This window comes from Oryzias melastigma, linkage group LG12, assembly GCF_002922805.2.
Source record: "Oryzias melastigma strain HK-1 linkage group LG12, ASM292280v2, whole genome shotgun sequence".
In the NCBI taxonomy this organism is placed as follows: domain Eukaryota; kingdom Metazoa; phylum Chordata; class Actinopteri; order Beloniformes; family Adrianichthyidae; genus Oryzias; species Oryzias melastigma.
Genome location: NC_050523.1, coordinates 3,502,237 through 3,516,225, shown reverse-complemented (window position 1 = coordinate 3,516,225; position 13,989 = coordinate 3,502,237). Strand labels below are relative to the sequence as shown.

General features: G+C 42.8%; 1 protein-coding gene across 4 annotated transcripts in view; it reads left to right on the top strand.

Moving 5' to 3' along the window:
• Window positions 1-13,989, top strand: part of lhfpl2a (LHFPL tetraspan subfamily member 2a) — a 47,402-nt gene that overhangs the window by 30,146 nt on the left and 3,267 nt on the right. For 3 of the 4 annotated variants that reach the window (XM_024298742.2, XM_024298740.2, XM_036214628.1), the window contains one exon: window positions 6,012-6,715. In XM_024298742.2, coding sequence (XP_024154510.1) covers window positions 6,295-6,715 — 421 coding nt within the window. In that variant the 5' untranslated portion in view covers window positions 6,012-6,294. Of the gene's footprint in view, window positions 1-471; window positions 507-6,011; window positions 6,716-13,989 lie in introns of those variants that run through there. The other variant, XM_024298741.2, reaches the window with a different exon arrangement.

The window sequence follows — 13,989 nt, the reverse complement described above, 5'->3', positions numbered from 1 at the left end:
TCCTTCCACCCTCCTGCTGTCTTCCAGCACCCTCCTGCTGCCTTCCTTCCCCCCTCCTGCTGTCTTCCAGCACCCTCCTGCTGTCTTCCTTCTACCCTCTTTCCGCCCTCCACCCATCCAAAAAAAATCCAGTAAATCAAATAACATGAACACTGGAACTCTGGTGTTAAAGGGTTAACTAAAGTGAATTCCCAGACATGGTTGGTGAGGTGAGGCCCTGGCTGATGAAAAAGCAGCAGAGAAGGTGAGAGACTCTGAGAAAGAAAAAAAAAGGAGGGAGAACTTGTGCAGCTCCGTCTTTTGTTATTTTAACCCAGATTCAGCTCTGAAATATGGCCACCATGTGGACCCTCTCAAGCGGTGTGGCTCAGCCAATCAGACGGGGCGCGGGTCTCCGGGAGGAGGGTCATTGGGCGGGGTGTGAGGGAGGAATTAAAACTGGGAAAAGGCATCGGGGAAGCCAAAACTCCAGGGGAGCTGGACAATGCACAGGCTGATGGAGACAGGTTGGATTCTTGTTTTTTGTTCTGTATTTCCTACATTTCCAGGTGGACGTTCATGTGAGCTGTTTGTCTGGGGATGGTTTTGATCTGCCGCTTCTTTGAAGTGTATGAAAGCTCCAGGATGTTCAGCAGATGTGATAAGGTGTCGGGAAAAACGTGCTTTTTCACTTTTGTTATCGTCAGCCTTCATTTACATCACTTCAGGAATGCTCACCATGGAACTCCAACGAGAAATGTTGATAATCTTATTCATTAAACTGCTTGTCATTTCACTTAAATTGCTAAGTGAACTTGAGTGGAGTCCCTTTCAAGATCTCATTCAACACTCTTTTCTTTTAAAAGCCTTTTTTAGGTCAAACTGCTGCTATTTTAGGAATCCATCCTTATTATTCTGATATTTATAAAACTCTCTTTTTAACCCTGTGAACCTGCTCTCAGCGTTCCCTGTAATGAGGAGGGACTCCGGCGCTGACAGCTCCATAGATATGTAGATGACTTCCTGTCGTGGCAGCAGGAAAAGGCGTTTCCTGCTGTTTTGTTGCTCTGAAAGGAGAGCTGAATGGACCGTAAAAGCAGAAGCGGTCATATGGATTTAGCCCGGCCGTTTCACTCATGGATCATGCACTGTGATCGCACTCATACTCAGGGATCCATGAGAGAAAAAAAACTACAAACTTTCGACTTCTCCTGTAGCAACACCAGATGCTAATTTGTCTTTACAGTTTCAGTTTCACAAGAGTCAAAGATTATCTTTATTTTTTTGGACTCTTCCAAAAAATTTGGAATTCTGATTGCTTTTTGGAAACTTGTAACGTTTATAAAGGGTGTGTGTTGTAAGAGATACTTATCACAATATGTGATACAATACGTATCGCGATATATCCCGACTCTTGCTGTGAAGCTCAGCAGAACTTTTGCTTGGTTTCCAAGCAACGTTTTGACTGAAGTTCTGTGCATGACCCGCTTTACAGCTTCACTTATTCTTTTCTGAGCTGCTACGAAGCATCGCAATCCCTGTTTTTATATGATACTGGCACCAACGTGGCACAGAGTTTCTGATCCGCATTGCAGTGTAGAGCTCAAACAGGCTTAGTGTGCTGCCATCTAGTGGTCTGGGGTTTAGGCGGAAAACCACAGGAAGATGCTGATAGACGCTCATAAATAATTAAAAAATGTCTTGTCAGCATTTTAATTCGATACAAGTATTGCAAAAAGAAGTATCGAAATATTTTGACAAATCAATTTTTCAATACACCTATAATAATAAGACATAGAACAAGCTTTTCTTTTTTCTGATTTTTGTAATAATTTATCACAATGTTACTGACTGACTGATAAAAAAAATGTGTTTTTGGTGTTTTCAAGATGTTCCTGTAGCATTTTTACGATGACAGAGGAAATATATGATGAAAATTAAGCCTAAAGTGCATTTATGAATATTTCTTTTTTCATATCGTTTAAAAAAGTTGTATTTTTGATGTAGAAAATCTCCCTGCTTCTCTCCATTCTAAAGTTGTAGACAACTAGATTTTTGTACGTCGTTGTCTGAGCTGAGGTCTGGCTCCAAACAAAAGCTCCGATATTGCTGGTCATTTTTGTTGCTAATGTTAGGTCGGGGATATAAGCTAGCAGGAAAACCCATAAACAAAGAGCTCTCAGCAGCAAGGAGGGTAAGGGGGGCAGGGTATCTCTGTGCCAACAGTCCAGCTAACAACTCGGAGACAAATTTCTAATTTAACCTGCACCACTTTGCAGAAACTACATCCTAGAAAACGACACATTCTTTGATCTTAGCTGAAAATTGTGTAATCATAGTTTTAAAAACACCGGGAGCACTTTTAAAATAGGTCAAAAGATGATTGGAGTAGATATTCAAGAAATCAAAAAGTCTTGATAAATCTAGCCTTGTGGCACGACCTCATTCCCACAGTAAAACATGGTGTTGGGAGTGTAATGATAAGGCTTCTTCATAAATTCTTTTACGTAACAATTTCTTCATAACTGTAGAGACCAAACACTTGTGTTGTGTCCTCATACATAGTTTCAGGTTTTTCACGACAGTTAGCTGAAGTGTGTCAGATGTTGGAAGTTTCATAAGTGTGCGGACCCGTGAGGATCAGTCGTGGCTGGGGGTCGAGAACTCTTCCTCGGATGTAAACCGAGCCTGGAATAATCCTCCATCAACCCCCTGCTTACTCACAGAGTATTAAAAACATTATGAATCCACCTCAAGTCTCACGTGCCAGAACAACGGCCCTTCCTTCTATCTTGGGAATCTGGCACCGTGTGTGTCTGGGAACAGCGAACACATGCCGCCGCAAACGCCGGGTACAATAATAGAACGCCACTTGTTTTACATCAGCTAACCTTCTTTCATGGGAATCTGAGACTCACAAATGGATATTGTGCAGACAGTTGGCAGCCAGTTCAAGCGCTCTTTATCCTTTGAGGCTAAAGGTCAAGTATCCAGGTTGTGTCATCCAACAGTGTTCCCTGAAGCTGAAGCTCCGGCCCCAGAGCTCGGGATGCTTGTTTCTAACCGTCATGCATCCGCCCTCCTAACTGCCCCGCCGGGACGTCAACTGTCATCGTGTGACGGGGTGGGAAATGCGGGGAAAGTCGTTGGAAAGTAGAGCTGGCGTGCGTTCCTGCATCTGCTCATGGTGAAGCAATGCGAACGCTCGTGATTCATGCAGTTAACTTCAGTCCAACTCCACAAAGCCGGCTGTCTGCGCCTCCTCCGATGAGCTCATCTGTTTGACACAAACCAAATCTGCTCAGTGTTAGCGTGCGCGCAGACACGGAGGCAAACCCAACGCCGCAGAACTGGGTCATTCTGACGGGAGGAACCATGTCTTCTAAACGTTCTCGGCTTCGGTTCAAATCAAGGGTCGAGGAACTGAACCCCCGCAGCTCGGGCGTGTCCTCTGCGCCCCCCACCTCCCTCTGCTGTGCAGCTAAACACAGTTTCAGAAGGACAAAAGAAGACTCCCAGCAGGCAGCAAAAAAGACCCGACTCCATCAGCTTCCAATCTCTCCCAGCATTCCTGCTTCAAAGAAAGCTTCTGCTCACATTTGTTAACGTCTGTCATGGATAAAATCTCTGACGTTTGTTCTCTCGCTTGTTTAGTCCCCAAAGATTTTGAGGGAATCCGTGGACGGTTTGAACACAGACACCACAATAAAGTCGGGCTTTATTCTCTTAGTTTACTGGGATTACTTCTAGATCACAGAACCAACCTGCAGCTCTTTCATCAGTTAGAAAAGACAGAAGAAACCTCCTAGCATAGGGATTTCTATTTCCACTCCAAATAAAAACTGTAGTCACGACCCCTTATGAGTGGATTCGGGCTGTTGTGGGTGAACAAACTTGCATAGTTTACAGATAGGGACTGCATGAAATATCAAGATCATAGACTGTTCAGTGAGACCATATGGCAAAAATGTTTATGCACATTTTTCTATGGGCATGCTGCGGGTGACAGGCCGGAAAAAACACTTGTGGAACACGTTCTCACTCCCAAGTCGTCACATGTTGACATTTTGGGTTTCCCCAACTCATCGGTTTTTGCTGTTCCAATTATATCAAGGCTCCCCAATCTCCGGGCCGCAAACCAGTGCAGTCTGCTACCTGACGAGGATCCAGCACTTAGACTCACATTCTCAGTACAGGTACAGGTTCCATCCGGTACTCAAATTGGTACAGGTACCAATCCATGTCCGGTACTGGTACGAATCTGTGACCAAAAACGGTATTAATCCGGTACCGGATTCTGATGCGGTACCGGTCCGGACGCAGGTCGGTACCAGTACTGGACGCAGATTGGTATTGGTACCATTACCTGATGCAGATCAGTACCAGTATCGATCTGGTACCAGTCGGGATGCAGCCGGTACCCTAACCCTAGTCCGGTCTGTGTGCAGTACAGATCTGCATCCAAATTGGACCGAACCTCAGGACGCGGCCTGTACCGTTACCAATCTGCAGATCGGTACCAATCTGCGTCCAGTACCGCGCCCAGTACCATGTCTAGTACCATGTCCGACAGAACAACTGGACCCTGATTTAATTGAAACAGCCAGGACATCAAAAAACGAGCTGGGGACAGCCAAAACGACACAAAACAAAATTTTTTGTCCTTAACCCTTCTGCTTTCCGTTAAAAGTGAGGTCATCTGGGTAGCACCCGTGTGACGATTGACTCGTACGGTTGACTGCGGCATTGCAAGAAGCCCAGGTGTGTCTTGTGGTTCCGTTATGTGGCAATCTTAAGGAACGTCGTGAAAATGGAACGTACCATTGTTGTGCGTGGGGTAAGTCTATTGTGTAGTATTTGTAAGTCACACGCACTTATGACCTGTTGTACGGTGTTCTTATGCCATACTGTAGTTGTAGTACGATTCAAGGAATACTGGTTCCGTAGTGACACAGACAGCCCTCGTGTCCATAGGATGTCCGTACATAACTGCAGTCTGAATCATAGACATATATTAGCACTGGACGTAGCGAGGTGTGACCTCCATAGAAAATTCCTCCAGCTCTTGTAAAATGAGACCAAATCTGTCACCGTTTTTCTGCAATACAGGCGCCGCCATTTTGAAACCCAACAGCAGAGATTGGTCTGATTTAGTCTGAGTCCAGTTTTTAGCTACAATTGCCAATCATGAGTGAGCTTTTTCAAAGTCCACACCCCTTCCGTGGGACAATCTCTCAAATGTTTGAGGTGGGGACACCACATGCTTTTACTGAGGCTTCTGATTGGTCAGTTTATAGCTTGAATAACTTATGATAAGAATAAAATTTCATGAAAAAAAATTAGAGTTTGCAAGAAGATGTTAAGATAAATGTATAAGAACAAGAATGGTTTATAGAATGACTGTTCATGTCTATGGCATTTTGGCTTTTTGGCAGGTACTTCCTGTCTGGAACAAGACAGGGTAGGAGTTGTGCGGTCCAGTGATTATACAGTCTATGGTCTCAATACAGACCAAACACGAGGTTCAGGACTTGATCTGGACCAACGGACTTCTCAAGTCTCAGTACACCCTAAAGCTTTACGTTTTATGAACCGACTCAGCACTTCTTCTCACAGAGGTTATCGTCGGTCATGTGACAGCTGGACACCGGTTGTGTTATCAAGTGTTGACTGACCCGGGTCAGCTGTGTGGGCTGCTTAAGCGAGACCTCTTGCTTGTTTTTCTGTCCCTCTGCATCCGCTCGGCTTTGACTCCCCCGTCGACTCCTGATGTGAACACAAGACCAAAGGCAGCAGACGCGCAGATGAAATGTTTTTTTATCTTTTCAGCTTTAGTCACATGGATATGGAGGGAGTAGATCACAAATCCTTTAACATAAACACCAAAGAGGCCCGCTTCAAACAAACTCATCTCTCCACAACTCATTAGTCGCCCTCTCACAGATCCACACCTCCTCCCACCTCCTCACTTTCTCCTCTCCCACTGTGACGGAGGAGGAAGTGCTCACTGTGTTCTGTGTTTCATCTCACAGGTGTGTCTGATGTTACGCCAGCGGGCTGGCTCCCCGACGACCACCTGAATACGATGTAGACACTGAAAACCCGGCAGCCTGAAGACCGCGCTGACAGACGGAAGGGCGAGCTCGATGAGGAGCGACCAGAGCTGAAGATAAGAAGTCAAAGCCGTCTGTGAATCATTGACTGGAACGGAAGGTTCAGCTTGTTCTTCGCTCGCGCTGGTGGAGAAGGATCCCGGCCGAAGTCTCTCGCCGTTCCCCCGTGAGTCGCTCTAGCCCCCACAGAAGCGCTGCCAGCATGTGCCATGTCATTGTCACCTGTCGCTCCATGCTGTGGACTCTGCTGAGCATCGTGGCCGCCTTCGGCGAGCTCATCGCCTTCATGAGCACGGACTGGCTGGTGGGGTATCCCCGCACGCCCGACGCCGTTTTCGGCCCCCATGGGGCCACCGCCGCAGGAGAGGCCTACAGGCCCACTTTGGGCATCTACGGCCGCTGTATAAAACTGCCCCACATGCAGCGGGGGATTCTGTGCGGACCGTACGCCGTTCACTTTGGGGAGATCGCCAGCGGGTTCTGGCAGGCCACGTCCATCTTCCTGGCGGCGGGGATCCTACTGCTGTGTGCTGTGGCCTTCATCTCCGTCTTCACCATGTGCTTCCAGAGCATCATGAAGAAGAGTATCTTCAATGTTTGTGGACTGCTGCAAGGCATCGCAGGTGAGACTGACCACGGAGTGTCAAATGGTGAAGAGACTGATTTTTATTTATGTTATTGTTCCTATTATGATACATATCAACTTTTTTAAGCATAAAAAATAAATGAATAAATAATTTATTTTTTTCAAAATATTAAATAGTTTATAACTTTTGAAAAGGTTCCTATGACTTCCTTTCAAAATAAAAGACTTCCTGTGTCACATAGGATCATCTCAATGCAGCAAATATACTAAAATATAATGTTAGCAGTGAGTAAAAACCTTTTTTTTTTTTTTTTAGTTTGTGGGGCATTTTCACCAGAAATGCATACATTTAACAAACCAAAATCAAATCAGAGCTAATTCAGTGACCATTACAGTATTTTTGAACCATAGAAGGGCATCTAAAACACTTCAATTTGTTCAAACGAGTATAAATTTTAGTTGTTCTCACTTACCTCAGATTGTTTTTTTTTGTGGTACATGGTGATAACAAATCTGTCAAAATGTTGTAGCTGGACTGAAAAACTATGATCCCCTTTAAGAATTATTGGAGGATTATTGGTAGTATCGTTATCAGGAGTCTCAGTGAATCAAAATCAATCAGCGAAATAGAAACTTTGTATATCTTTCTCTTTTCGTTATGTCCAGATCCCGTAACTGTTGGCGTACGTAACTGCTACGTATCTGTAAAAAAGCAGTCTGAAAAAGTCAGCTAGACGGCAGTCTGAATAATACTGACCAAATGCAATCTTCAGGACTCCATACAGAACAATTAAGTGGACCTGATCCGAACCAACGGACGCTCCCAGTCTGACTTTGGTCGTTCATTAATCGCGCGCTGAAAGTTTAAACTGTTTAACTTCCTGACACTCATTTGGTTGGCACTGTGACCAATCAGGGACTTGGATTTGGTTGTAACGTGTGAGTAGTGTCCTTTTCATAACACGGAACTACCAACTGTTGTAAACATGATCACAAGTGAAGAAATTAATATTTGTCTTTTTCTGCTCAACCACAGTTACACAACATCAAATCTTATATTTATCGGAATAGAGCTGTGAAAGTCAATGCCACGATTTAGACCACTTTGAATTCTGTGCACAGACTGGCGACCTGTCCAGGGTGTACCCCGCCTTTGCCCATCAGTAGCCGGGATAGGCTCCGGCACCCCCGCGACCCCGAAAGGGACGAAGCGGTCTGGAAGATGAATGAATGAATGAATTTTGTGCAATGAGCCTCTTCCAACTGTAGGTGGCGTACGAGGGCTCGCTGTGTGTGTGAGCGCTACCAGCTGTGTAGGAACCTTAACATTCATTTATCAAGTTTATATGACCTTTTTTAGGCTCTACATAGAAATTTTCAAAGGCTATTGATTGTGCACTACATGTAGAGCTACCACAAACGATTATTTTACCAGTCAACTAATCACAGATTATTTTTTCCAATTAGTTGACTAATCGGGTCATGCTCAAACTGGATGTAAAGCACAGATCTTAACCATCATTAGCTTTAAACTGACTAAAAACTAGATATATAACATTACCTGTGATAATGCTAGTGGGAACGCTGTAAGCTAAGATTGATAGCTGAAGATAGCTAAAATCGCTGAAGCTGAAAGCCAGCTAAATTATTAGCTAAATTCCAAATTAGCCTAAAAAACTGAAAAATCCTAAATTAGCCAAAACAGCTAGCATGTAGCTGAAATATTAGCTTAAGTCCAAAATACCCTTAAAACCTTAATAAATCCCAAAATAGTCCATAAAGCTAGCATAATACCATTATAACTTTCCATTTTACTACACTCTGACTCCATATATTATAAGTAACGACTAATCGACTATTAAATTAGTTGTTGGATAAAAGTGTAACCTAAATACTATCAAATTCCATATTAAAATTGCTGAAATTTCCTCAATAAAGACTCAAAATGTGTTTTTATCTTTTGCTTTTATAAATACGGATGACTAGAAGAACTTCAGCTTTAGGAAAATCTTGACTTTTTGTTTTGCTGTAGGATTCCAGAGAGCGCTTTTGTCTACTTCTTAATTACAGATAAAGCAAATGTCTCATTTAGTCTGCCTTCAGGACTAAACAAACAGAGAGGAGACAGTTTTCTTTTTCATGTCGGGCTGCTTTGGGTTTCCAGAAGACTGTGTGGGTTTCTCGGTGGGTCAAATGAGGCTTCAGCTTTACTTTGTGTTTCATTTTCTCCATTGTTTGTGGTGGAAACAGTACTTTTATGTGCAAAAGACTGAAGAGATTGCACAGGAAAAGAAGCAGAAACAAGAATGACATTGTCCAGTTTGGCTCCACATTGGTCATTTTGTTTTTCACTTTGACAGAACTGAGATGAGCCGATTTAAACGAATAAAGCTGGAGTTGCAGAGAGATTTCCTGAAACGCTGCTTTTATGGCGGTATGAAGAAAGAGGTGAACTTTGACTGGATGACTGTAGGATTTAAAACTGTTATTATTTGGTACTTTACAGCAGTTTAACCAAAAAAGGAAAATTGCAATGAAAAATCAATCTCTTTAGGGCTTTCTAATTTGGTCAAATATTTTTTATTTACTGGTCAGATTAAACAAAATCGGCACGTTTTGAACCCAAAGAAGTCTTTAAAACAAACATTTTGGTCTGTAAGGTCATATAAGAATAGAAAAATAATTGGTTTCTATGTTGGTGCTAATGGTGTATTTCTTGGGAAATTAATTTACAAAAAAAAAAAATGAAGGTTGTTTTGTGATTTTACTGAATTTTCTACTCAGCTCATCTTTTGCACATCAGTCTGTGGCTTTTTCTGTTGCGTTAATGCAAAAGATAAATCCACATCAGATGATTATTTTAGAAAAGTCACATTAGTCAAAAAAAAAAGAGATTCTTGTCTTCTCCGTTTAGCATTACAATAAAAGTACAGTTTAAATTTATTTTTTATGAAAAATATTTAGAAAGTTACATTTTAGTGATACAGCAACAAACTCAATGTTGTTCTGGTATTGACAAATAGTGATTTTTATTTCTTCAAAGACCCACTCCAATGAAAATCGTCTTTTTTGTGTTTTTACATGTACTTAGGGCATTTTTCTCACACTAGAGGACCTATGTAAAAATACAATTAAAACTGAGTATTTCTCTATTCAAATTATCAAATTACATTTTGAATTCAATTCAACCCGCCCCTCCCCATCACATTGCTGCATCTCTCCGTCGCTACTGCCGATGCGCATAAAATATGTCTTAAACAATGACAAAAAGCTTATGGATTTTGGCTAAAAACCTCATAATTATAATTAAAAATCTCCTTAGATACGATTTAACGATAGAAAATAATTAGGTTGGAGTGGGACTTTAAAATCAGTACATTTTCTGTTTCCTTAGCGTTGCCACTCCCACATTTTTATCACGAAAAGGTCTCTTAGTGTCTTTGGTTTGGTGACGTTGTTGCCTCTTTGCCAGGTTGCCATGGAAACAGATTAATCTGATAGTTCTTCATTGGTCTGATCGTTCCGATTAAGGATTACCAAGAGGAGAAGCGTGTTTGTGTGGCGTCCTCAGGAGACGTTAGAGACAAACTGGTTCAAATACGGTCACATTACCCAAAATGCCATTGTGCGTCAACGTAGTTGCATTTTTACACGCCACACGGAGGTTGTAAGAAAAAGTAAAAAATTTATTGTGATTTTTCTCAGAAAGTTGACATCGATCAGTGGCTACCTTGGCACATTTCAGGGTCCAGAGACAGGCAGGGATGACGCCTTTACGGAATCAGGCAACAGCTTGGTGGTCATAGGGCGGAAAAAGCCGGATCGCCGGGTGTCAGCAGCTCTGATTGGAGGATGAGTGAGTGTCTCTGGACGGCGGCCGTCCATATTAAGTGTCATTGGCCACCAGCTCTTAAAAATGGGCTGTTTTTCATGCCTGACTGACAACAATTTAAAAAAAAAATGAAATCTTGAAGATTGTGCCGATGTGTCCCCATGGCGCGGTGGCGGTTGTATTTGTGACTTTACCAGCTCTGTTGGCATGGCAACAAAATGGCTTGATTTCTTGAGCTTTCATGTCATCGTCTGAAAGTCGTGGATGAAAGTGGCGTGCAGTGCGAGCGCTTCCTGTGCCGCGAGCTGGGAATCGAACATTGACCTCAGCCCTCTCGTCTTTCGTGTAAACTCTGCGGATGACATCACGCTGACTGATGTCCACCAGCGGGACCGAACGCTTTGCTAATCATCATCCCCAGAAAGCGGAGCTGCAGATGTTTCTGGAAGCCGCTGAGCTCAGATGGGAAGATCGCGGCGCTGTTGCCAGAGATGGTCACGTCATTACCGGCGAGTGACTCCATGGCCCCTCGTGTCACTCTGCTTCACGGCCCCCCGGAGACGCTCTTCTCCAAGGCTGCATTGTCTCTAGTTTGCTGCCTAAATTGAATTTATGTCGACAAATGGCTTCAGCAGACGCTCGGTCGTGTAAACTTTTTCATTTTAGGGTCCCTGAAGGATTCTTACAGCCCAGTTAAATCAACTCTAATCAGATTCTCTTCATATTTACCTAAACGGTCTGCTTGCTCAGCGTCTCAGTAGTCAGGGATTAGAGTCAAGGCGGCAAACAAACTAAGCCGTAAAACTCTCTACGAGTCGCTCGGTGTCCAACGCCTTTATGGCCCGCCGTAAAGTTTTCATTCCAGCTGGAGGATCAGACTTTATGACTGGTTTAACCCGAGAGCGTGACTAATCTGCAGGCTGGAAGGGAAACAAAACACCTTTTTATAGGAATTTAAGAGAGATTATGAAATGACCACTGACTGTATACGAGAACTGGACTGAGTGACTCCTCCCCTACTGGCGTTCCAAACAGGAAGTGGCTCCAAGAAGCCAAAATCCCATAGACTTCTATAGAGAAATAAACAGCTAATAGTCATTCTATTGGTCAGAATAAACATTCTTACTCAGAATTGACATTTTCTTGATAATCCTCCAAGTTATTCAAGTCATAAACTGACCAATCTGATGACTCAATGTTAATAATCATGAAAAATGATAACTGATTTGACTTTATTTTGTAATTTAAGGGCGACGTCACACTCATTTTATTTCCTCACCTCTTGCTAAGGTCTTTTTTTCAGATCCTTGCTAAGGTTTTTTACCACCACAGAAAGCTCATATCCACCCATAAATCTGTACAGGCCTTAAAAATGTTCCTCACAAAATATTAAGGTTTGCTGCTCTGGGATATTATCATGTACACTTTTTTCTATGGGCGTGCTGCACCCAACAGATTGTATCAAACACGGGTGTATTCAGACTGGAAAATTTTGTGAACTTTTGAACCTTGTGTTTGGTCTATATTCATACTACTTCTACCAGACATTTCTGTCTGGAACCAAAGATTGTAAATAAAACCACATTGGCCAAGAATTACGAGGGCAGGGCTCTTTCCTTTTAATCCTTGTCAGGATAGTTTACTTATTCATTTTTATGTTCTCCGGATCAATTATGAACATTTGTAACAACGTCACGAACACTTTTTACTTCTGCCTTGGTTACTGAGGAAACGACGGGTATGAAGGATTTTTGTGGACATCCTACACACACTTGCGTATCGCCTCCGCACCCCATCTGTGCAGTCAGTAAGGAGCTAGTACCACACTAATGACTAGAGTGAGGCGTAAGGACACCGGCTGACACCAGTGGGACACCGTACATCATAAATGTGTGTATCTTCCATTAGCCTTACGAATACTTTGTTGCATACTTATCACACGCACAGCAATGACATCCTTTGAAGTGGCCGTACAAGCCTGGAGAGAACTTCAAAACACACCTGTGCTCTCTTCAAGACGCAGCTGCTTCTTTTGAGACTCTTCCACAGACTCGGACAACCCATATAAACGGGTGGACTTAGTCTTTGGCCTCATGCAAGCACATGAGGTCATGTCTGAACCATAGAGTAGTGCTCCTGTGGGGTTCCACAGGGCTCTGTTTGAATCCCACTTTTCTTCACAACTGTTGTCTCTAAAGTCCATTAGTGGCTCTATTGTTGGCTTGGACAGGAACATGTTGTTCTTACTGGTGCTCTAGTGTAAAGAAACCTGGTATTTTAGAATTTGGTTTGGGATTTAGTTTAACCCTTTAACTACCCAAAAAAGAAAACTAAAAAACACACACAAAAATGTTTTTTTTTTTTTTTGCTGCTTATTGTCTTGTTACAGAGCCCCTAAAGGGACATCAAAGTTTCAAAAATAAAAATTGTGGTTAAAAAAATGCGTTTGTCTAAAAAAATGAAGTAAAAAAAAGTTCTGGTTACTTACTAGAACTTGTTTCTTATTAAATTACAGTAGTGCACACTAGATATTAACAGTTTTTTTTCTTAAAATTGGATTAACAAAAAAATCTTCTGGTTACTAATTGATGCTCACCTGTTCCTATCCGATGTGGATCCGTTACTTACCAGAATTATTTTTTAAAATTTCAGTATGTGGAAAAAAATTAACTTAATTTTTTTTCCTTCAATTTCCCTTTTGTGGGCCCGTACCTCGGGGAGTAATATGCACAATCAATATTTTTAAAAATATCTTTTCTAAATGTTTCCCTTCGCTTGGTTGAGCAGGCAGTTAAAGGGTTAACGTTAAGTAGGGCTAATTTAAGGAAAAAAAACAGTTTTCGCATCTTTGCATTAGTTGGTGACGGATATATTTACTGTTTTTAGATATTGAAAGTACTCTGTGCCTCCAGGTTCGGGCTTTTTCAGCTCCAGAACGGCGTTCCTGCTCGAGTCGAAGTTCCACAGACGCTAAATCAATTGGATATCATGTTTAAAATTCACTCCCATGTTTTATCTCTCTGTTCCAAATTTGCTTTGAATCTCAACTTCATCTTATCAGAGCTTGGTGTAACTTTTTTTTCAAAACCTGCCACCTCCTCCAGTTTCTGTGGTTGTGCATGGACGGGTGAAGGTGACAAGTGGAGGTGACGAGTGGAGATGACAAGTGGAGATGATGGGTGGAGGTGACGGGTGGAGGTGACGGGTGGAGATGACGAGTGGAGATGACGAGTGGAGATGACAAGTGGAGATGATGGGTGGAGATGACGGGTGGAAGTGACGGGTTGAGGTGACGGGTGGAGATGACGGGTGGAGGTGACGAGTGGAGATGATGAGTGGAGATGACAAGTGGAGATGATGGGTGGAGATGACGGGTGGAAGTGACGGGTGGAGATGATGGGTGGAGATGACGGGTGGAGGTGATGGGTTGAGGTGACGGGTGGAGATGACAGGTGGAGATGACGGGTGGAGGTGACGAG